At 42.5% G+C, this 25,763-nt stretch overlaps 1 protein-coding gene across 1 annotated transcript in view; it reads right to left on the bottom strand.

Moving 5' to 3' along the window:
* Positions 1-296: 296 nt before the first annotated feature.
* Pdilt (protein disulfide isomerase like, testis expressed) overlaps positions 297-25,763 on the bottom strand; it is a 33,039-nt gene continuing 7,572 nt past the window's right edge. The window contains exons 3-11 of the mRNA XM_052175109.1: positions 20,784-20,917; positions 19,559-19,696; positions 17,531-17,641; positions 17,327-17,452; positions 8,615-8,812; positions 5,602-5,722; positions 3,345-3,523; positions 1,905-1,994; positions 297-569 (exon numbers count right to left, since the gene is read on the bottom strand). Of these exons, the coding sequence (XP_052031069.1) occupies positions 297-569; positions 1,905-1,994; positions 3,345-3,523; positions 5,602-5,722; positions 8,615-8,812; positions 17,327-17,452; positions 17,531-17,641; positions 19,559-19,696; positions 20,784-20,917 (1,370 nt within the window). The remainder of the gene's footprint in view (positions 570-1,904; positions 1,995-3,344; positions 3,524-5,601; positions 5,723-8,614; positions 8,813-17,326; positions 17,453-17,530; positions 17,642-19,558; positions 19,697-20,783; positions 20,918-25,763) is intronic.

Below are 25,763 nucleotides of genomic sequence, written 5' to 3'. Positions count from 1 at the left end.
CGCTAGTGGTGTTCTAAAAGTTGGTGAGGGCCCAGAGAGTTACACACACTCATTCAGTATTGGAATAATGGCTCCCCTTGCAGGCCTGACTGAATTCTAGATCAAGTGGCTCTTCTAGACAGTACCAATCAGGAAAAAGAAGGCATGAGCAAACCAGATCAAAGACACTCATAAGGCTTTATTATCTAGCCCCTACCCACCCCACCATTCAGTATATGGCATTGTTTGAGTAGATTCACTCAGAAACTGATGTCGGGACCTGGAATTGGGTTACTTCATCCCTGGCTTCAGAGAAGCTAAAGTTCTTCTTTAACTTCCACTTTTTTCTCTGGTTTTGGCTGTTCCTTCAGCTGAGCCGCCTCCTTCTCCCTCTCAGCTGTTTCCTTCCCTCTCTCCGGCTCTTCTGGCTTACTTATACTGCCTGTCGCGGGAGACTCTTTCGCTGGCCTGTCTTGTTTGGTTGTGTCTATCTTGAGCAGTGGATTCTCAGGCAACTTGTCCATGAGCTGAATCTCTGGCTCAGCTAACACCTCCTCCTCTGCCACTTCATTTTGCTCCATGTACAATAGCTGGTAAAGAAAATGTGGGAACAAGACAGGGAAGGGGAAGGCAGAATGAAGAAGTATGTGTGAACATGGGAGGGAGAACCAGTAATTCTATTCTGGGTCAGGCCAGAAAGAATCATTTGTGGCTTATATTTCCTCATAGATAAAGATGATAATGTGCCCAACTTTTAATAGAGGGCACACTTCTTATATGACAGAAGTGGCTGCCCAGTCCCTAACTTCAGGACAGATCGGGTGACTTTGGCTTAGTTAATGAGATCCTCTCTCCAGCATTAGAAATAATAAATTCATGAATGGAGCTTAGACAAATGAATGGAGCTGGAGAACATCATACTAAGTGAGGTAACCCAGTCTCAAAAGATTAATCATGGTATGCACTCACTAATAAGTGGATATTAGCCTAGAAAATTGGAATACCCAAAACATAATCCACACATCAAATGATGTACAAGAAGAAAGGAGGAGTGGCCTGGTTCTGGAAAGACTCAGTGTAGCAGTATAGGGTAAAACCAGAACAGGGAAGTGGGAAGGGGTAGATGGGAGAACAGGGGGAAGGAAGAGGGCTATGGGACTTTCCGGGAGTAGGGGGCCAGAAAAGGGGAAATCATTTGAAATGTAAATTAAAATATATCGAATAAAAAATATTAAAAAAGAGATCCTCTCTAGCATGCACGTTACAACTACTGAGAAACGGATCTTTTTTCTAAACTGGGAGGAGGTATGTTTGGAACCATGGGAGTAGCATTTACCATCTATGGGAAGTGACTACTTGAGAAAACTCCCAAGACAGAAGAAAAAAGGAAGACAGAAAGCAGATATGACTGTCTGGGTCCAGCTGTGCCAAATGTCCTACTGGGTAAATTGGATAAATACCCATTGTTGCTGAAGCAGGCAAGGAGGTGTCTTTGATATTAGCAACAGAAGGCATCCTAACTGATTTAGATGGCACCTTCTAAAAGGTGGCTCATTGGAGGATAGTTAGGAGAAAGAGCAGACTGTGGACACATCCATCAGGACAGCAACCCCAGTGGGCAGACTCCCATCCAGGCATTTGATCACCATCTCAGGAAAGTGACAAGTTGGCCAGCTCTTTGAAGGCTGTATGTTACTTGAGAGTCTGTTATCTAATTACTGCCATTCCTACTTCCTTGTCACAAGTTCTGGTAAAATAACCAGTGAGCTCACTCAAAGTGTGTGGTTGCCCAGGACAGCCTCAAAGCCATCTCCAGAGAGAATGAGATAAGAGATGGAACTCGGGGCATGACTTTTTTTTAAAATATGGGCTTCTTGGTAATTATGTGTGGGAGAGAAAATCCAGCCTGTAGATATGTGCCTTACCTCTTCTTCTTCCTCAGTCTTAACCTTGACATGGCTTTCCAGGAAGTCACAAAAGCCCTTCATGGTGTGCTCTCCTTTATACATGACAGCCTAGGAAGACAGCACAGCAGGATGGAGATGGGAGCTTCCTGTAAGTTGCTCATAGAGGATTACAAAACTAAACCCAGCATCAAATTCCTAACCAACTGGACCTCCCAAAAAATGTCTTAACTTCTGTGAGCTTCTTTTCCATGGCTCTGAAATAAGGATGAAAACTCTCTCATCAGAGGACATAAGGACTAGGCCATATATAAACTGCAAAGCCATACTTTATGGGTCTAACCCTTGGCTGGGTCACTTGCTTACATGGCCTCTTTACTGAACTCAGTTTTCTCATATGGCATTAATTCCAGGAGCTTCCCCCTCTGAGTTGTTGGATTAAATGAGCAAATATAGGAAATGTGCTTAAAGCAGTGCTTGGCCTATGTTAAGTACCACATGCTTTTGCTCTTATGAGTAGCAGGTATTAGTAGCATTGTAACAATAAAAAACATTGTTATTTTATAAAACACCAACTGCATGGTCAGCAAGCATTAATAATAGTTCCCTTTCCTTTGTGGGCCTTTAAGGAGGCTTTTTAATCATATAACTCAAGACTGGTGACTCTTAGCCTCATCCTGTCAATCTAACCTCATCTTCTCCAGCTTCTCTACAAGCACCTTCTGCGCTGGGATGCTATCACATGCACCCACAGTGCTCTGGTCATCCTGCCCACATCACTCATGTTATAATCCTACCTATAGAGTCCATGACCCCTCCTTTAATCTAATTTAAATCTCTACGATCCTGCAGAGTCCCAAATCTGCATAAAGACTTTAGTTGTATCTATCCTCCAGATCTGCCCTTCCCCCCATTGCATACATAGATGACCTTATGTCATTATGATTTTTCATGCCTCTCAGCCTCTCATCTCTGGAACAAGGACCTTGACTCATGCCTCTTTGATTGATATCATTTTCCATCTACAGAAGTCCCATAGAGAATCTGTTTCACCAGGCCTGGTGATGGGTGGGCAAGAACTGGGATTCCCAAGTAAAAAGAGGGATTGTTGATGTCTGACATACATTCTTTTATCTGGTAGCATTCCATCCCAATATTCCTGTACAGATACCCTTTATTCTCTGTAGTCTGAACTGTTACAGAGAGCGTCAGCCTCAGTATTCAAGGCAACTCCGTTCAATCAAAACATCCATATCCATATGGAGATTGGTCAACAATAAGGAATGGACTCAAGTTGTATGCAATAACAAGTCTTAGAACTTGCATGCAATATGCTGGAAAATATGAGCACATACTAGGGACTGGAGCCAAGAATGTTCAGCAGAAGGCTGAGCTGGAGAGAAGCTGCGTTCCCGGTAATGACCTAACATTTTCAACCACGTGGTCCCAAGAGTCTCTCACCTCTTGCGAGTCAGTAGGGAAAAGCCTGAAGAATGGGTACTGTTCTGGGTTCGCCAGCTGAATGTCATTTGCTGTTATGTCAATCTTAGCGATGATGACTGTGGAGTGGTTTTGATACTTTATGCCCAGCTCTTCCAGCAGTGGTAATAGCACCCTACACTTCTCAGACCAGGGTGCATCTGGAAAAGAAGAGCGATTCTCAGGTCCTGCTGTCCAGGACTCTGTAAGCTGATACCGTATGGTACCCCCGTTGTCTTCTTACCACATGTCTGCTCAGCAGGCCACACTCTCTTTTAATAAAAGCTTATTTTTATATCTCAGTATATGATCACTAACAAGTAGATCAGAATAAAAAATTAAGCCTAGCCCTGTTTCTCCTAGGCACTAACATTTTTCATGCATTAATATGGTCTTTAAAACAAAACAAAAATGTTCCCTTTAGAATAGTGTTCCACTGCAGCTGAAGAGAAAACCAAGAAAAAATATCTATGTCATTGTTATGTTCCAGGGAAAATGGTGTGTTTATAGCACAGAAGTTAAGCTACTTGCCCAAGGTCATCCAGAAAAATCAAGCAAAGGGAATAGGCTTGGAAGATGGCTCACTCGGGCTTGATTGGACTACAAATATGGCAATAGTGTAAAGATACATGACATATGTTATTATGTAACAATCGAACAGGTCTTTCAGTCCCTTGGAAGAAAATATGCTAAACAGGAAGCTAAACAGGTATTTCTTAAAATTGTGATAACTACCCTTGGCAGGGGACACTGGCCTTTCTTGTGGAAAGTTCCTTGAGCTTTGAGTGGCCCAGACAGCTGGCCCTTTGGAAAGAGACCAGAGCAGAGATCCAAAACAGGGAGAGCCGGACCTCACTGGTTTGCCCTCATCTCAAGTTCAGAACTCAAGAGTTTTGCTCTGTGGGAGGAATGGCCTCAGAGGCCCTGACATTGTACTTTCACAAGCTCATCTGTGCATTTATCAACCAAGTCCCCACCACACCCCCCATGACCAAACCTCCTGCCTGCAGCACCCAGACACCGCCCCCCCCCCTGGAGTTTGATAGGCCCTGGCTAGGAACATGGAACACTATAATGGCTGAAGCCCCAGGGTGCAATCTAACAGCCCTGCTTCTAAGAAAATGAAGCTTCTCTTTCTTGCCTTTCATCAGAAGCAAATGAGTGTTCTCAGAACTGTGTGTCTCAGCGGCGGAAGTAGAGAAAGGCTTCCCCAGCTCAGCGAGGAAAGGGAGCAGACAGCTATGACTCAGCTGTACAGCTCTCAGAAGCCCTGTCAGCTGGCAAGTGTCTGCTTCACTGAAGTTGTGCAAGGGTGTCGGATGGACTCAGCACAGGGATGGCTTTACTTTGGCTCTTAGAACTTACTGTGTGACTTTGGCCTGTATCATGGAGAAAGTCCATGTCCCTTCCTCACTGCCTTGCTCCACCCAAGCCTAGCCTGGTGCACAAGCTCACTAAATGCTACCTTTGCCTGTCTGAGGTAGCTTTGGATTCACCTTCTGCAGTGTCTCATGGAAAGAAGGCTCTAGTCTGGGGAGGCAGGCGCGTAAACCAAAGGTGATGGGAAAGGGCCACAGTTCTTAGTCAGCAGTGGGAATAATGATGCTGGAGTAACAACAGCCAGGATTTGTGGAGTGCTTGCAACAAGCCATGTACTATACAAAGTCCCCGACATGAAACATCTGTGTCCCTATCTCACAGGAACATTGGATGAATCAGATAAGGACCAAAGGGGAATTATGGACGATAGTATGAATGTAGGTGCTGGAGCCAGACTGAAATGGTCAAATCCAATTTCTAGCACTTACCGAGTGATACAGACAATGGTTTTTGACTGAGATTCGGTTGAGCAATCCATACAGGGAAACAGAGCAGTAGCTGCTTTCAAGAGGATTCGGTAGGTAATTAAATGACATAGGTATACAGTGAATCAAGTCTGAGTCCTAATATACTGTTGAATCCAACCAAGCCATATTAGCAGTCACGTTACTACTGTTCCATGCTGCCATAGGCCTGGGTTAGGTGGAAAGCATTCATACATGTGAAAAATTAATTTGGGGCATCAAGTTGCCTATGGCTGCTGGCATCCTGAGCTAATCTTTTTGAGAGTCAGGAGATAATCCTCAGCATGGTTTTAGAGTTTATGGGCTTAAGAGACTGCACTGCCCGGGAATTCAGAAACAATACTTGAAAAGTATTGGAGCCCTTAGGCTCTTATTACCTCTGTGGAGATACTTACAGAACATCACAAACACATCCTTTTCCTTATCAAAGACGACTACATTGAAGTTCTTCCCCACAAGCTTCTTAACTGGCCCTTGGTCCCAATATTTTGGAATCTCTTCACTGGATTTGTGTTTCTAGGAAGCAAATTCAAGAGGGTTAACACTCCCCACTACAGAAAAGAACATGCAACTGGGGTTCCCCACCACCACCATAAACAATGAAAGGCTTTGTCTTTGAAAGACAAACTCCTGAAAGGATTTGCAATGCAGAGATAGTCACAAACCTAGTGACAGCTGCACACTGTGCACTGTCCTGAGCAGCCTGGGGTCAGGGAGCTGAGAACAAGTCAGAGCTCTGGGCTGCAATTTATCCACACACAGGTCTTGGGATTCTCAGAAGACAGTGGGACCTAGGTCATTAGCTTCTCAATTAGACTGCTCAAAAACAATGGCTTTCCTCATTACTGTGAGAGGCAAGGCCAAGGTGTTTCCACAGTGTCCCCAAGTTCATCACTGCTTTCCCTCTTGGCTTTCTTCAGGTATGCTTGTCATCAGTGACCCCAAAGCCTAAGCCGCTTCTGACTGGTACGCTCTGCCCACTGCCTGGAAGGCCTTCTCCCAGTTCTACCCTGCTATCCAGCTAATCAAATTTATCTTTCAAGATGCTCTTCAGGGAAATGCTTGGATTTCCCAAATTATCTGAGGTCCTGCTACCTTAAGTTCTTTGAAATGTTCCCATTCGCTACTTTTAGAATTGACACTTGCTTTCTTTTCTCTATTTTTCTGGCATACTAGGTAGCATGCTATAAAGGACTTCTTTTCTTTTTTCATCAAGTATCTGCATGTAGAAAGACCTCTGTAAAGAATTTTCAAATGGATGACTGAAAGAATGAATTCAGCAGCTGTTTTGGATTAAAGAAAGTTTTACAAATCTTAGAATTTGTTTTTCTATACTATCACTGACTCCTGGGTATCTCTTGAGTCTATACCCTGTTTTTGCCATTTCCCCGTGACTGCCCTAGTCTAGTTAGCCCATGCTATTCACATAGATTCTCTCTGAATCTTCTTCAAAACCTCACTATGCTTTTCTTTTCCACAATTAAGGCTCTATTTTTTTATCATAGAGATCTGGTTTCTCCTGATACATAGAATGCCAAATCTTTAATATGCTTATCAAGTCCTTGCTGTCTGGCTTCTGTCAAATTCTTTAGCCTTCTCTTTGGTGATGTTATCCCTCCTATACCTCATAGCTTCTGGAAATGACTTGAAGGTGCTTGCACTGGAAGCATAAAGGCAGGGGGACACTGGCCATAGAAGATGGGCTACAATGCAAACAATGAAGAATTAAGAATAGGCAGATCAGACAGAAATCACTGGTCAGGTGGGGGATGTTTATCTGTGTTTCAGGAGCACAAGAGAACATGTTGGCTTTTGAAGGGTGGAAAAACACCCTGCGTATAACTGGAGGGAAGATAGAGGCTAGAGAGGGTCTCAGGCATATTGTAGCTGTAATAACAGAATGCAAAGATGCTTGTAGCTTGAAGACTTCTCTTACCTTGATAGCATATAGTTAGAGGGCTGAGCTGAGAGAGAAGGTAGGAATGGGACTGGAAGAGAAACTGACCTAAAATTAAAGAGGTAAATACCTTAGAGAGATTTATACAGAGATACTGAGACATTTCTTGGTAGAGGAAGGTTTGGTTGGTGTGTTCACAAGGTCAGTCAGTCTCATGGTGAAGTTGCTCTTCTACAACATTACTATAGAAGTAGAATAAAACTTAACTAGGCTCAGATTTTTGCCTGGAGGTAGGTGTGTGTGTGTGTGTGTGTGTGTGTGTGTGTGTGTGTGTATTATCTTCTATACCTTCAAGATATAGGAGAATTGGAACATGGAGAGGATGAGAATGTTATTAGAGGTAAGGGGGAAAAACATAGAATTCAAGTTCATGAAGAATAGCACCCTAGAGACTGAAATAGGATCCAAAGATCAAAGGTCATGGGAAGGGTGAAGCTCTTTAGAAGTGTGGTCAGTGGTGAAGTGAATTAAGAAGAAGATAGACTTGAAATGTCTTTGGAATAAGTTCCGGCTCTGGATTATGAGAAGGTGGCTGAGATAGTGTGGACATGCCAGTTTAAAGAGAAGAGATAAGCATGTCGGATGTTAGTGTCTAGGAAAGATGGCAAAGCAGTAGGCTGCCCTGAGAAACTGACATCATCAGAGAAAGGGAGGTGGCCAGAGGCTAGTAACCCAGGATGAAGTAAGTGGTGTGACTGATGCCAAAGGCGTGAAAGAATGGTTTGGAAGCATCAGGGAGGACACCAGCTTTTCCATCTGATCTCATGATCATGTAAGTCAGAGAGGAGCTTCCCCCCTGAGAAGGCTGCAGAGGAGGCAGGGTCCCCATGGAAATAGAAGGGAATAGAGCAGCCAGAGGTGAGTTCCCCATAGATGTTGAATTATCTGAAGACTCTCCACATACTCCTGTCATTATCCAAAACATGTTTGGAGGATTCTCCGTTTACTCTCAAAGATGTTTTGGTTTGTAAAATAAACACTATGACGTCAGCAAGAGTGCTTATGGTTAAGTTCCTGAACCTACTTCTTCCAGTAACATAGACTACGTCTCTCCAGCCCCCACACACTAAAGGTCTCTGAAGCTCTAAGGCTAACTCCTGGTTGCTACTTGTTCTATCTCCTTCTCTCCTAACCCTAGGTCAGAGGAATCTTCTGAGAAGAGGCTGTAGGGATAAAATTCTCCTTCAGATGTCAAGTCATCTCTCTAGACCAACTGAACTTCTAGGATTTTTTTTTTTATGACTGAAGAACTGGCAGCATATCTCCAGTCTCAGCAGAAGCCAGAAGCTGCAGTGATTTTTCTGGGGTGGTGGTGGGAGGAATGAAGAGACTGTGTCACATTAAACCTTGGGATGATCTCTCTTCTCTCTCTTCCTATAGATGAACAAACCCAGCAGGGCAGTAAGGGGGTACTCAGGCTCTAGTCATGACTTACCCGAGAGCAGGCTTACCTTGGCAGTTTTGCTGAGGAAGCTGTTACAGAACTTTTTGAGGCTTTGAAAGTTTATGTCATCTGTGGGCATTTTATACCTGGCATCGGAGCTTAAGTTCAGGACTTGAACAGATGGGACATTGACTTTTGAGATCTGGAAGTACTCAAAGATGCGTTTGTTTTTAGGTTCATCCGCATTCACAAGGACGAAAAGAATCTGCCAAATAAAGCAAGATTTCTTGTGGCTCTGGACCACTCAGATCAAGGGAAGGGAACCACTGAGAAACTAGGAACTAATGAAACTCAAATAGCAAGGATTAAGGAGCATCCCCAGGCAGGCTCACTCCTATACCCATGAACCGACAGGCAGACTCCTCGTCCTAGCTCCTGTGCTGTGCCTAATCCACACAGCTTTGGGAAATGAGTGAGTCCTGGACATTCATTCTCGTTCCAAGCCTTGGTTCTCTCGTCTGTAAAATGCTGATCCTGACCACAGTTGCTTGAGAAGGTTGTTTTTAAGAATGTGTGCACAGGCCGGTTTAGTGAATGACAAGTGGAAGAATGCTTCCCACGTGTCAATTAAAACTTATGCTATGAGAGAAGCCCATAACCCATTTACTCATACAGCCACACAGTAAGTGTTCATAGTGTACCAAGCACACGTTAAACAGTTCACTGACACTCGTGCTATTTGGGGAAGATGGAATCTCTGCTCTGTGGATCTTACATCCTAGTGGAGGATATGGATAAGAAGCACGTTCAGATAATGACAGGTGAGGGTTAGAAAGCACAACAGAGTGATGGGGCAGAGACCATGCAGATGAGGTGAGACATGGGCTCGGAGAAGTGAGCATGCCAGGAGACAAATCCATTTTAGCTAACAGAACAGGAAGCAGCAGTCCATCAAAAAAAATGTAATGCAAAGGAAGGGAAGCTCTAGTATCAAAAGGAACATAGAAATTAGAATGTTCTGGAAAGGAAAGGCAAGTGAGACACCAGCACTGTGACAGAGAGCATTGTGGGTGATCGAATCAGATGCTGTGAAAGGGAAAGCAGAGATCAGAAGTGCAGTAAAAAGCTTGGGTCTAGTTCAGTGAGAGTAAAGATGGTCTCAAGCCTAAGAGTGCTGGAGTAGAAATTTGCAAATTATTAGTTGCAGAAAATACGCAAGAATGGAAGCAAAGGAGATGAGTTAGAGGCTTCTATAGAAGCTCTTCTATATGTGACACCTGCTGTCAGATAGTCTCAGGTCATTCATTCATCCAAAGGTTTGCCTACAAGAGACAATGCACCAGTCTTCCGGGTTCTATGAAAACTATAAAACAAAAAACAAAACAAAATAAAAAGCAGCCAAACAGTACAGGCTGTTAAACTATCTTGAACACATCCAATAACTACCAGATATTTCTATACCCCAGATACCATGGTAGGCTTAAAGTGGTAAGGTTTAGTGATAAAAGATTTGACAATATTAGTCAAATCTTTTATCTATACCTCAGTAATGAAACTTTGGGGTGTTCTTTGATTGTGGCAACAAGAATTTAGAATGCCATTTCCTGATGAAATAGGATGGCATTTACTATTTCAAAATAAAGCCCAGGTACCTTAAAGGATTAAGGCAAAAAAAAAAAATACAGTTGAGGACCAGCAAGATAGCTCAGCAGGTAAAGATGTCTGCTACCAAACCTGGCAACTGGCGTTTAATTTCCAGGACCCACATGGTAAGAAGAGAGACAAGACTCCTTGACAGCTGTCCCCTGTCATCCACACATATACTGTACAATACATATTCCCATGTGGGATACATATTCCACACACTAATAATAATTTTTTTTAAAATTAAACATGGTTAAGTATTGACTATTATAGCTCATGAGATGTCAAAAGAACTATCACATCATAGTCAGCCACATTAAATATCAAAGTATAACTGAGAAACAAAATAGATTAATACTTGCAAGAAGTATCTGGGCATGGGGCCTGTGTCCTGCCCAGAGAGCAGCAGAAGGAGAGAAGCCCCGCAGCCATATTCGCTGCCTGCCAGGACAGAAAAGGGTCACTAGGTACTGTATCACCCTGAGCTTTAGATCTCTGGTGGTACAAACCGCCAGGGGTCTGCCTGGGCCAAAGAACTGAGCACATAGATGGTTTGTCCGCCAGCCCGCCGGGCATGGGACCTGTGTCCTGCCCAGAGAGCAGCAGAGGAAGAGATTCCCCACGGCCATAGTCACTCCCTGCCAGGACAGAAAAGCATCACTAGGTACAGATCACCCTGAGCTTTAGATCTCTGGGGTTGCAAATCTCCAGGGGTCTGCCTGCACTCAGGAACTGAGCACATAGGCAGTTAGTTCATCTGCAAGCCGCTCTGTCACAGGACCTGTGTCCTATGTGATAATCAACAGAGGGCGTGACCCCCACCACACCATCTTTGCTCCATAACAGAGCAGTCAGAGAACATCTGGTTGACCTTGACAACCTAAGTATAACATTGCTTGAGGCAAGACTGAGCAGGGCTCCAAAGGCACAAAAGAGGAAGGCAGCATATTTCCTCTGTGCCAGAGGAAACCCAGTCATCCAGTGTTGCAGAGATAACCTTAAAGATCCACAGTAGGTTGAAGCACCAGCCAGTAATAATAAGACCATCTAACACCAGGGAGAACTAGATGGCTAAAGGCAAATGTAGGAACATTACTAACAGAAACCAAGGCATTATGGCAGCATCTGAACCCAATTCTCTAACAATAGCAAATCCTGGATACCCCAACACACCAGAAAAACAAGAGTTGGATTTAAAAACACTGGTAAGGATGCTGATAGAGGAACACATGAAGGACATAAATAAATCTCTTAAAGAAATTCAGGAGAAAAATGATCAAAAGCTAGAAGCCCTTACAAGGGAAGCACAAAAATCATTGAAAGAAACTCAGGAGAATATGGGTCAGAAGTTAGTAGCCAATAAGGAGGAAATGCAAAAATAACTTTAAAAAATACAGGAGAAGTTTGATCAACAGGCAGAAGTCATGAAAGAGGAAACACAAAAATCTCTTAAAGAATTAGAGGAAAACACAAACAAGCAAATGACGGAAATGAGCAAAAACTTCCAGGATCTAAAAACAGAAGTAGAAACAACTAAGAAAGCACAAAGGGAGACAACTTTGGAAATAGAAAACCTTGGGAAGAAATCAGGGACCATAGACACAAATATCAACAACAGAATACAAGAGATAGAAGAAAGAATCTCAGATGCCGAAGATACCATAGAAACCATGGACTCAACAGTTAAAGAAAATGCAAAATGCAAAAAGCTTGTAACCCAAAACATCCAAGAAATCAAGGACACAATGAGAAAGCCAAATCTAAGGATTATAGGCATTGATGAGAGTGAAGATTTACAACTTAAAGGGCCAGCAAACATCTTCAACAAAATTATGGAAGAAAACTTCCCTAACCTAAAGAGAGAGATGCCCATGAATATACAAGAAGCCTACAGAACTCCAAACAGACTGGACCAGAACAGAACTACCTCCCGTCACATAATAATCAAAACCCCAAATATACTAAACAAAGAAAGAACACTTAGGGCAGTAAGAGAAAAAGGGCAAGTAACATATAAAGGAAGACCTATCAGAATTACACCAGACTTCTCACCAGAGACCATGAAAGCTAGAAGATCCTGGGTGGAGCTCATGCAGACTCTAAGAGGACACAAATGCCAGCCGAGAGAACTATATCCAGCGAAACTCTCAATTACTATAGATGGAGAAACAAAGATATTCCATGACAAAACCAAATTTACACAATATCTTTCCACAAACCCAGCCCTACAAAGAATAATAGGGGGAAAACACCATTACAACGAGGGAAACTATATTAAGGTTTTATATATATTAAGGATATTAAGCTTCTTTCATCAAACCCAAAAGAAGATAACCACACACGTATAAAATTAAAATAAAAAATGATAGGAAGCAATAACCACTACTCCTTAATATATCTTAACATCAATGGACTCTATTCCCCAATAAAAAGACATAGACAAACAGACTGGTTACGTAAACAGGACCCTACATTTTGCTGCATACAGGAAACACACCTCAGAGTCAAAGACAAAAACTACCTTAGAGTAAAAGACTGGAAGAAAATTCTACAAGCAAATGGTCCCAGGAAACAAGCTGGAGTTGCCATTCTAATATCAGATAAAATTGACTTTCAACCTAATGTCATCAAAAGAGACATGGAAGGTCACTTCTTGCTGGTCAAAGGAAAAATCCAATCCTGAACATCTATGTTCCAAATACAAGGGCACCCTCATTCATAAAAGAAACTTTACTAAAGCTCAAAGCACACATTGCACCTAACACAATAATTGTGGGTGACTTCAACACTCCACTCTCACCAATGGCCCGATCAGGAAAACAGAAACTAAACAGGGAGACAGTGAAATTAATTGAAGCTTCGGACCAATTGGATTTAACAGATATATATAGAACTTTTAATCCCAAAGCAAAAGAATATACCTTTTTCTCAGCACCTCATGGTACCTTCTCCAAAATTGATCATATAGCAGGTCACAAGACAGACATCAACAAATATAAGAAGATTGAAATAATCTCATGCCTCCTATCAGATCACTATGGAGTAAAAGTGGTCTTTAATAACAATTAAAAACAACAGAAAGCCCACATACACATGGAAACTGAACAATACTCTACTCAATGATACCTTGGTCAAGGAAGAAATAAAGAAAGAAATCAAAAATTTCTTAGAATTTAACAAAAACGAAGGCACAACATACACAAATCTATGGGACACAATGAAAGCAGTGCTAAGAGGAAAACTCATAGCTTTGAGTGCCTCCAAAAAGAAATTCGAGAGAGCATACACTAGAAGATTAACAGAATCACTGAAAGCCCTGGAACAAAAAGAAGCTAATTCACCCAGGAGGAGAAGAAGACAGGAAATCATCAAACTCAGGGCTGAAATCAATCAAATAGAAAGTAAGAGAACCATACAAAGAATCAACAAAACCAAAAGCTGGTTCTTTGAAAAAATCAACAAGATAGATAAACCCTTAGCCAGACTAATCAAAAGGCACAGAGAAAGCATCCAAATTAACAAAATTAGAAATGAAAATGGAGATATTACAACAGAAACTGAGGAAATTCAAAAAATCATCAGATCCTACTACAAAAACCTGTACTCACACAACTGGAGAATCTGGAGGAAATGGACATTTTGTTAGACAGATACCAATTACCAAAATTAAACCAGGGTCAAATAGACCATCTAAACAGACCATAACCCCTAAAGAAATAGAAGGGGTCATAGATAGCCTTCCGACCAAAAAAAGCACAGGACCAGATGGTTTCAGTGCAGAATTCTATCAGACCTTCAAAGAAGACTTAACACCAATACTCTTCAAACTATTCCACCAAATAGAAACAGAAGGAACACTACCCAACTCCTTCTACGAAGCCACTATTACGCTGATACCAAAACCACACAAAGATCCAACTAAGAAAGAGAATTTCAGGCCAATTTCCCTTATGAACATCGATGCAAAAATACTCAATAAAATTCTTGCCCACCAAATCCAAGAACACATCAAAACGATCATCCACCATGATCAAGTAGGCTTCATCCATGGATGCAGGGATGTTTCAATATAAGGAAATCCATAAATGCTATCCACTACATAAACAAACTCAAAGAAAAAAACCATATGATCATTTCATTAGGTGTTGAAAAAGCATTTGTCAAAATTCAGCACCCTTTCATGCTAAAAGTCTTGGAAAGGACAGGAATTCAAGGTCCATATCTAAACACAGTAAAAGCAATATACAGCAAACCGGTAGCCAACATCAAACTAAATGCAGAGAAACTTGAAGTAATCCCACTAAAATCAGGGACTAGACAAGGCTGCCCCCTCTCTCCATATCTTTTCAATATAGTTCTTGAAGTCCCAGCTAGAGCAATTAGACAACATAAGGAGGTCAAAGGGATATAAATTAGAAAGGAAAAAGTCAAAGTATCACTATTTGCAGATGATATGAGAGTATACTTAAATGACCCCAAAAACTCTACCAGAGAATTCCTACAGCTGATAAACAACTTCAGCAAAGTGGCTGGCTACAAAATCAATGCAAGCAAATCAGTAGCCTTTATATACTCAAAGGATAAGCAGACTGAGAAAGAAATTAGGGAAATGACACCCTTTCACAATAGCCACAAATAGCATAAAGTATATTGGGGTGACTCTAACCAAACAAGTGAAAGACCTATATGACAAGAACTTCAGATCTCTGAAGAAGGAAATTGAAGAAGATCTCAGAAAATGGAAAAACCTTCCATGCTTATGGATTGGCAGGATTAATATAGTTAAAATGGCCATCTTGCCAAAGGCAATCTACAGATTCAATGCTATCCCCATAAAAATCCCAACCCAGTTCTTCATAGAGCTAGAAAGAGCAATTCTCAAATTCATCTGGAATAACAGAAAACCCAGGATAGCTAAAACTATCCTCAACAGTAAAAGAACTTCAGGGGGATTCAGTATCCCAGACTGCAAACTTTACTACAGAGCAATAATGATAAAAACTGCATGGTATTGGTACAATGTCAGGCAAGCGGATCAATGGAATAGGATTGAAGACCCAGAAATGAATCCACACACCTATGGTCACTTGGTCTTCAACAAAGGAGCTGGAAGCATCCAGTGGAAAAAAGATAGTCTTTTCAACAAATGGTGCTGGTTCAATTGGAGGTCAGCATGCAGAAGAATGTGAATCGATCCATTCTTATCTCCTTGTACCAAGCTCAACTCCAAATGGATCAAGGACCTCCACATAAAACCTGACACACTGAAATTAATAGAAAAGAAACTGGGGAAGACCCTTGAGGACATGGGCACAGGGGAAAAGTTCCTGAATAGAACACCAATAGCTTATGCTCTAAGATCAAGAATTGACAAATGGGACCTCATAAAACTACAGTTTCTGTAAGGCAAAGGACACTGTCAAAAGGACAAAACGTCAACAAACAGATTGGGAAAGGATCTTCACCAACCCTAAATCTGACAGAGGGCTAATATCTAATATATACAAAGAACTCAAGAAGGTAGAACCCAGAGAATCAAATAACCCCATTAAAAAGTGGGGTATGGAGCTAAACAAAGAATTTTCACATGAAGAACTTCGGAGGGCTGAGAAACACCTTAAGGAATGTTCAACATCATTAATCATTAGGGAAATGCAAATCAAAACAACCCTGAGATTTTGCCTCACACCAGTCAGAATGACTAAGGTCAAAAACTCAGGAGACAGCAGGTGTTGGCGAGGATGTGGAGAAAGAGGAACACTCCTCCACTGCTGGTGGGATTGCAAGATGGTGCAACCACTTTGGAAATCAGTCTGGCAGTTCCTCAGAAAACTGGACATGACCCTTCCTGAGGACCCTGCTATACCACTCCTGGGCATATACCCAGAGGATTCCCCAGCATGTAATAAGTACACATGCTCTACTATGTTCATAGCAGCCCTATTTGTAGTAGCCAGAAGCTGGAAAGAACCCAGGTGTCCTTCAATGGAGGAATGGATACAGAAAATGTGGTATATTTACACAATGGAGTCCTATTCAGTCATTAGAAACAATAAATTCATGAAATTCTTAGACAAATGGATGGAGCTGGAGAACATCATACTAAGTGAGGTAACACAGTCTCAAAAGATCAATCATGGTATGCACTCACTGTTAAGTGGATATTAGCCTAGAAACTTTGAATACCCAAGACATAATCCACATATTAAATGATGTCCAAAAAGAATAGAAGAGTGGCCCCTTGTTCTGGAAAGACACAACAGTATAGGGGAATACCAGAACAGGGAAGTGGGAAGGGGTAGATAGAGGAACAGGGGGAGGGAAGAGGGCTTATGGGATTTGTGGGTAGTGGTGACCCAGAAAAGGGGAAATCATTTGAAATGTAAATAAAAAATATATCAATAAAGGAAAAAAAAGAAAAAAGTACAAAAAAAAAGAAGTATCTGTTATTGGAAGCATCTTTTGGAAAACTAGTGTGTTTATACTTCAATGTCTTTACTCTGTGTTTATGTTGCAATATTATCATCTAATTTCAGAATAACTTTAAATGAAAAATAAAGCAAAACCAAAAAAAAAAAAACATCTCATAGTCCAGATGCAGTAAGTCGTTATACACAGGCATAGGGTATAAGAGGTGACCTTTCATAGTCCAGATGTAGTAAGTGTGTTACACATAGGCATAGGGTATAAGAGGTGACCTTTCACAGTCCAGATGCACTAAGTCGTTACACACAGGCATAGGAGTAATAGGTGATTTCTTTCCACTAATGCTGCTGACAGCAGCTACACGCACCTGGAAATGTACTTTAGCTCACTGATTTGAGTGTGTATTTTGTACATTGAAGTCAGAGTTTCTGCAGAACATAGACTTGAAAGGATTACCTTTAGCATATTTACTCAGATGAGTTAAAGACCATAAGCTTGGCTCCCCACAAAGGAAGAATGGTAGACTCATCTATTATAAAACAGTAAACAATATGTAGCATTGATATGTAAATTGTGAACTACATATGTGAATTATATGCACATAATTCCTGAATTAATTTATAATGAGCAGAAAAGACAAACACCCTCAGAGTCTGCTGCTGCTCTTGTGCGCCATTAAAGAACTTTCACAATGAGCTGGGCTACAAACCTTGTTCTGAAATTCCTTTGCAATTTGTCTGTAATGCCGGATTATGGTGCTGTATGACTCTGAGTTTTTGGAGATAAAGAGCAACATGTGATTCAAGATGTTCAGTTCATAAATCAGGTCCTTATTCTGAAATGGCAAGAGAAGCACGTCATTCAGAGTACACACAAGGGTCCCCGTGTCCTCCTGGGCCCCTTGATCACTGACCTCAGGGTTTAACTCAATCACAAAACCTGTGAGCTGTTGCTTTATGACTTGGTTGAGATGGTCTTTGTTTGTACTGTCATTAATAAGCTCTTGACGTTTCACAATTTTTCCCTTGGGCCAAAGGAAAGGCATGTTAGATGGCAGTAGCTTTCATAATATATACACTGAAAAAGATGTAAATAGCACAACCCCACCCCCACCCCCATCCCCACCCTAGGATGAAAATACAGCACTGAGGATATTGTCAGTAGTAGTAGATAACTCAAGTACTTAGTAGATATGAACATTGAGCAAAGCAGTCTCTGTGTGTGATAGGGAATGTGACTGTCGGCGGCTGCTGTGCCCTGAAATCCACCAAAATACTTGCACTAAGGCTGAACACCATGCCACACGGCCACCAAACAGTGGCTGAAGGCATCAGGGATACTAACCCAGAACTGGAAGGTCGGGACTTCCCTGAGAGAGGCACCTCCAGTCAACTTCCTGTGGTTAAAGCCCTATTTATCAGCCTTCCTACCTCCAAAGGCTCACACCTTCATTGTGACCTGATGGCTCTCTGAGTTCCTTACCCCTGTGATTTTTTTTCCTAATCAATAATCAGCATATCTAATCCTGCTGTGTAACTGCTTTCCAGAGGGATTTAGATAAACATAGGGGTAATAAGATGATTTACGGTCTGTGAGTAGTCCAGGTCTTCAGCCCCACCAGTCCGAACTTGGTACAAACTTCTCCCCTAGACTCTTAAAATGCTTTTCCCACTGACCTTTCCACCTCTTCCCTGCTTCTTTCCAGCCTTTCCCCTGTCCCTGACACCAGTCACCCTGACACACAAATTTGATTTTTTTATCTTTCTTTTCTTTTTTTTTTTTTTTTAAATCTTTGCTTTCTTGCTTCAATGTGTTATAGTCCTGAGTTGTCCTCTGAATCTTTATTCCAGCTCTCTGCTGGTCATAGCATCAGTCCTGTAATTCTAATTAGAGAGCTCTAGCTGTGCCAGCTACTGTCCCAAACAACTGTACGTGTTAGTTCACTTAGCCCAAGGATTTCCAAACAATTGGCAATGCAGTTGTTTGCCTACAAGTAGCGGACTCCTACTTTTCCCCCTTCTTTATTCTTTTTTTTTTCTTTCTTTGTTGTATTCATATCCCTCACATTTTCCACATGAGGAAATCGTGGCACAGAGAAGTTAAACAACCTATCTAAGATGACTAGGTTAGTAATAGATGGACTCAGGAGTTAGTTATCTAGTTAGTTAGTGCTAGGATGGAACCCTAAGCTTCACATGTACTGAACATGTACTGAACATGTACTGAACATGTACTCTACCATTGAATCATTCCCCAACTCTGGAGCCAGGATTTAAAACTAGTCTATCCATAGTGTTCAATGCTTAGGTGTTTAAAATATACCTTCCTATAACATTATATGGGCTGAGAAGGCTTTATCTATTCATTTAATTATGTGTGTGTTTGAGTATATAATAAAGAAAAAAAGATCATGAATTTGAGAAAGAGCAAGAGTACATGGGAGGGGTCGGACAGAGGAAAGGAAAAGAGTAGATTATGTATTTACAATTTCAAAATAAAAATTACTATAATAAAATTAGATAAATAAAATATACCTCTCTGCGCATAGGTATAATACAGAATCCAAGTACTTAAAATAAATGTATTTATCATTAATAAATAAAAAATACATGGAATGTATTTTCCATAATTGCTATTTGGCTTTTGATTTTATAATTGATTTAGTCTGCAGAACTTTATATATGTAGATAGAATATATAGTTAACAGAAGTTTAATAAGGTTTGTGGAGGGACTTCCCAAATTCCATGTATGACAGATATTGGCAAAGGCATTGGAGCTGGGAACCTCTATTCTCCTAGGGGAAACCAGGAAGCAGATTTCTCACAAATCAACTAGTCCAGTGACACTTATGTCATAGCTAATGGATCAGAGTCTGTCCCCAAATGTTATCCCTTAGTGTGAAGTGAAAAGCCTCTCATGAGCATCAGAGCCAAGACCTACCTTCTTAAACACCAGGACGCTGTCGAGGATCACCTGGAATCGCCCTAAGGTATTTTTTATTTGTATTGCTCCAAATGTTAGTTCTGGGAAGTCCTTGATAGTGTCGTAAAACAATTCTGCCACTTCTTCCTCTAAATCCTGTTTGGGAAAGACCATTTGATGATTATCTGGAGGAGGCAGCAGTACCTGCCTTATTTGAGGGGAAGGCAGAAAGAATATTCACTCCATCTATGCCTTTGTTTTTCTAAGTTCTGAGGTTTTGCTAGGTGGTCTAAGTCTCCTTTTTTAATGGATCTTTCCCACCTAGAGTATTTCTCTAGCTATGACTGATCCCCATACAGCAAATTCTCACAGATCAATGACGATAACTGTGTTTCTTCACTTGTTCCTATTATTAAAAGTTGTTCTAACTCATGAATTGAGAGTATTTTTAAAATCAATTCCTGAATCACTTTCAGAAGTGATTTGATTTGACTGTACACAACAGCACATGTGAACTGGTATTGGGATACAGCTGCATTTTGGGCCTTTGAGGTTCAGCATTCAGCATGAAAGAACATTTGGGGCAAGAATACTCTTGGGGAAGCAGAAAAGAAAGAGCTATGCCCTCTCCTTGCGTAAATATGATAGCAAAGACTGATGTCTAGTGAGAAATGAAGAATTGCTGATCCAAGGTAAATCAGTTAAGGCATGAAAAACTCACTTTCTACAAGCAAACATACTTGGTAACATTTATAACTGTGCAGAATAAAATCAATAGAATGTGGCCATAAGACATTTCATAGTCACGTTTAAATTATTTATGTGCTTCCCCAGGCATCTTCCCCACTGGGTCCGGATGAGGAGTGATCCCCTAGAGACTGGCTGAGCCTAAGCACAGTTACAGGCTCCTGTTAGAGTCATGGTTAAAACCCTCCTCAAGCCAGAGAGCAAAGACATCATCTGATACTCTAAATAGATCCCCCAGAGATCAGTTCCAGTGTTAAAACCAACTAAATAGGCATGTCAATTTCCTCCTACTTTCTCCATTTTTTCCCATCTAACTTCTAACATTTCAACTTTTATGTTCTCTTTCTTCATTTGAATCAGGAGCTCCCTGGAAACACCAGCTCAGTGGAGATAGGGACATTGATCACGGACCCTATCCAAGTTAGAACTCCTCCTTCTCTCCCCACACATAGAGTTCACGACTCAGAAATAACCTCCCACCTCTTCATCTCAGTACCTGGAAGAAGCCAACGATGACCAAGGGCCTGGATTTCACAAAATCAGCCACTTCGTTGCTGTTGTTGAATAAAAGTGCTTTCTTGCTGATTTGTCTTCTCAGCCAAACAACCAGTGCTGTTGATTCAACCACATCTGAACAGAGACAATTAAAGGAATACCGTCAGAACTTCCCCGAGTTCAATGAACAGAAGCGTCTTGAGTTGAACCCCCATCCTTTGCAGGTTAAAGGCAGAATCTCAGTTTTCTTTTTTTTTTTCCTCCAGATTTCCAAGACATGAATGTATTAACAGTAGCCAACTGCCCCTAACTTCTCTCCACAGCCAAGTTCCTGTACTGAATACTGCGCTTATATTAAAGCCATCACAGCAACGTTAATTCCCATTTTTCAGATGAGGAAAGCAAAGCTCATCTTGCCAACAGATAGTTCAGCAGCCCACCCAGGAGTCTAACCTGAGAGGAGGCATCATCAACCTTCTCTAAGGTGATAGAAAAATGAATTGGTTTTCGTAAAATATAAGTCAAAAGATGACATATTTTTATAAATTTGGGGAACATCCAATTTCTGCATGCGTCTATGATTCTAATGCTCTGAGGCCCAAATATCCTCTAAGGTTCCAGAGCCCCAACTGCCACCACTCAGCTGCCACACAGAGGAGCCAATGCAGAATTCCAATCCGGGAAGACATATGGTACCAGAATGGACACATGGCTGTGTGCAGACAGACGTGCCTTTCCTAGGAACATCAATTTCACAAGCCAAAAATTGAGGCAAGCCCTGTTTATGTCAGTGACTAGTATAGGGTGGGAGAAAAACGTTTAATTTTTTTAATAAAACAGCATCTTTTTTGAATAGCTTTGAGATACAGCCAAACCATCATTTGTGACTCGTTAATTCCTTTATTCATTTACTGGGCATGCGTGTGTTGCCTTTCCTCTGTTGTGTTAAAGTGCCATACTTAATTTTGCAGATGTTATTGTGAGTAGAAAATAAAAATTACCACAGCATTTGAGCTCCTGTTGCACAAACAAGTATATAATCACACCCAAAGGAAGTGTTTGGAGCCAAGTTATATGAACCTGTAGCAAAAATATCTTACCTGAAAGCCAAGATCAAGAAAGGTTTTATAAAAACAATAACGTGGGAGCTGAAATCTGAAAAGTGTCCAGGAGGTAAGCAGGAGGCCTCAAGGAAAGGAAAGCCTACAAGTGAGGAAGGAGGCGCATGCAAAGGGCCCTGAGGTCGAGCACAACGCCCAAGTCCACCACGCCCACACCCACGTGAAGGCCCCGAAGCAGGACAAGTTGCCTCATAAAGACTGAGCTGCCTACTCAGAATTGCACAGTCAAATGAGATGTTCAGTATCTTCGTTACGGTTTAGCTGCTATGATACAACCAAAACCAAAACCAAAAACCCTCTGACAAAAGCAAGGAAAGGGAAAAGCGCTCGTTCTGGCGCACAGTGCAGTGGGAAGCACAGCCCATCACAGCGGGGAGGGCAAGGCGGCAGGAGCGGGAAGCAGCAGGTCATGTGACATCGAAAATAGAAAACAGAGACCAGTGAGTGCCAGTGCTTGCTCCAATGCTCGTCCTCTAGTTCCTACCCAGGGAAGGGTTCCGGGGAGGGTGCCACCCTCCACAGTTAGCCTCCGCATGTGTGCCCAGAGCCCCTTCTGCCAGGTGAGTCTACATCCAGTCAATATGACAGGAACCACCACGATTCCTAAGACAGCGGTTCTCAGCCCTACTGATGCTGCTGTGACCCTCTAATATAGTTCCTCGTGTTGTGGTGACCCCCAACCATGCAATTATTTTCACTCCTACTTCATGACGATAATTTCGCTGTTTTAAATTATAATGTAAATATCTGATATACCAGATATCTGATATGTAACCACTGTCGTTTGATCTTCAAAGGGGTCGAGACCCCCAGGTTGGGGACCCCCATCCTAAGAGCATTAAAACTATAGGAAAAACCATAATCAACACTGGTAAATGATAATGCACATTTGGTGACTTTTTACAAAAATGTGCATGCCACTGCTACTCAGATAAAGAAATGGGGTGTGGGTATGGTCCTGGCCAGCCCGTCAAGGTCTTAGTATTTTGAGGAAAACAAGCTCTGTGGGAGCCTCCCACCCCTCACCTAGGAGTACCCATGTTCCTAACCTCTAACATGCATTGTTTGCCTGTCCCTTACTTCCTACAGCTGGACTCCGAGGGACGTTTACCCAGAGCACAATGATTAGACTCCATCAGTATTTCTGGGCACAGAGGTGGGATGTCAGTTTCAGTCGATACAGTTAGGATTGATGCAAGGGGTAATGCCTCATGCATAGAACCCTAACCCTCAGCACAGAAGGAGGAGGAGGAGCCTGAATCCCATCTCAAATGAGACAAAGAAGCACGCACACACACAAGAGGTCATCAAATACGCCTCTGAATGAGCTTAACCTTTAGGTCCTGGGACCGTGGCTGAAGCCTCAACTCGTCCCCGCACTGGCGGTTTCCTTGTTCATGTGCTCCCAGCCCCCAATCTTCTGTCTTACACACACACACACACACACCACCCCCACCCCCACCCCTACCCCAGCACCCTGACATTATCTTGTGACTTTTATAAGTGTATCTTTCACTTTCTGAAACTGCTGTCATGGTTTGGAGTAAACATTTTCATCGTGAGCTGCCAGGCATATATTTGGTGCTCAAATGAAAACAAGAAAAAAAAAAAGAAATAAAAAGAAATCGCTATACAAGGAAGGCGTGAAGAAAGTGGACCACCTGGAAAGCCAACTTGAGGGGAGTTGCCTCCAGGCCTCCTCTTCTGGGATAGATGGCCTCTGCTGGGTGCTCTGGAGCCTGGGTAGCTAAGGTCCTTTGGAGCATCTTATTCCCAAGTGCCTGCAGCATGGGCACTGCCCTTGCCAGGCACTGTGCCTCCCCTGGCTCTTGACTCCGTGCCAGAGGACACAGCAATAATAACTCAGGTGTGAATGCCGTGTCAATGATTGACGGGCCAGAGCTTGGCTGCATATTTCTAAACACAAGCTGTGAATGCATCACTAATAGAGGCCCAGAGGCCGTCTGAGTCTCCTTCCTCGAGGGAGGTAGACACAGCCAAGTCTCTCACCCTCAGTCCTCGTACATTAGAGGAGGACAGGACCGAGCTTTGACCCAGCAAGGTCTACATCCCAATGCGTCCTGAGCGAGGCTTCAGAAGAATCACACTGCAGGTGGCGCGCAGAGCAGTGTCTCCTCTTGGAACTCCAAAGAACCCTGTCACGTAGGCAGTACTCATTCTGTCTAGAATGAACAGCTGTACGTTTACCCAGGTCTACAGCTTTGCTCAAGGGCTCACAGCCAAAGCACATCCTACTCAAAGAGTGGGCTAACCTGGCATCCCGTTTCTCCCTTGTGCTTGGGAAGTAACATCGAGAGGGAGATGAGTAAGCTGAGAAACATGTGTTGTCTTCTGTGTGTGCCTTCCTGAACTGGGCTCTTGTTCAAACTGAACAACTATTAAGAACATAATTGTTCTAAAAATTAACACTTAATAATAAACATTTCTATTTATTTAATGTACAGCACGATGTAGGTCAGTGCTCAACAAACTTAGCCCACGGATAGGCCCACTGTTTGACTTTGTAAATAAAACTTTATTGGAATACAGATATGCCTGTTCACATAGTGCATAGCAGAGTGGGTAGCTGTGACAGGTTTTCTGCCTCATAGGGCTAGAATACCTACTACATATCCCTTTCCAGAAAAATCTTCCCTGACTTTACTGCTTACTAGCCTGAGTACTGTTTTGTAAAAAATAAAAAAGTTCAATATATCAATGTATTTATTTATATGTGCTAGTGTGCAGGTACCATGGGGCATGTGTGACGGTCAGAGGACAGCTTCGTGGAGTCCAGTGTGGGCTTCAGGGATCACACTCAGGTTGCCAGTCTTGGCAGCAAGCCCCTTTACCTGCTGAGCCATTTTGCCAGCCCCAGCTAGGATGCTGTGTAGAAGTTGTTCCACTTTGCTGTGTGCCAGCTGTAAAAACCACTGCCAGGCTGGGCTGTTGAGAGGCATGAACGGCACCTGGAAGCCAGGGCTGGCTGCGGGGATCTGTCAGGTCCTGTGCTCTGCAAACATGGCTTCATCTTCCCAGCAGCCTGCGGTGGTAGAGATTTCACGCATCCCATTTTAAGATCAGAAAACTGGGGCTGGACAAGAGGGATTGGCTGCTCCCGAAGTGAAAGGTGTGGACTTGGTTGCAGAGGCTGGAAGCCAAGGATGGAGCTTAGATCACCTTTGTCTTGGTGGTGCTCTTCAAAGCAGATGGCGCTTTGTGAGACAACTTCTTGATCAGAACACACAGATCCCATGGGAACCCAGCTGAGGAGCAGGCTGCATGCCCTAAGCAGTCAGGGCGGACTTCCTGGAAGAGGAGTGGGAGACCTTCTGCATGGAAGGTCTCACAACTCATTGTCACCTCCCAGACACAGGAGTCCTGAGTACCTCTCCTCCGCCAGCCTCACGTGGAGTATAGAAACTACAGCACAATCATCTTGTCACATCTCGATGGAATTGTGTCTCAGATGTCCTTCAATAGGGAAGGGCAAGTATGCCATGAGCAGGTGTATATTTGCGTGAAGTACACCAGGCCTGCTTCATTCTTCGCGGTCCTCCCTGGAGCCAAGACATCACCAAGGTCCCTTGCTTGGGTAGATGGATCCCTGTTGTTGAGGATCATTCCTCAGCATCCCTAGCAATCAGATCCCATCCCTCTTGCCACATCCCTCCTCTGGTTCCGCACACTAACCCCCATTTGGACTGTTGCCCTGCCTGATCTGTTACATAAAGTTCCCTCTGACCTCTTTCCCAGCCAGCCTGCCCGGTGTCTCTCACGCCCTCTTGTGAGCATCTTGAGAACTGCAATGAGCTTGCATCCCTTTCTCCTGAAGTCTAATTCTTTAGCTCCTGCAGCAC

The sequence above is a fragment of the Apodemus sylvaticus genome, chromosome 1 (genome assembly GCF_947179515.1).
Source record: "Apodemus sylvaticus chromosome 1, mApoSyl1.1, whole genome shotgun sequence".
NCBI classification, from domain to species: Eukaryota; Metazoa; Chordata; class Mammalia; order Rodentia; family Muridae; genus Apodemus; species Apodemus sylvaticus.
This window is presented reverse-complemented; position numbering and strand designations above follow the sequence as displayed.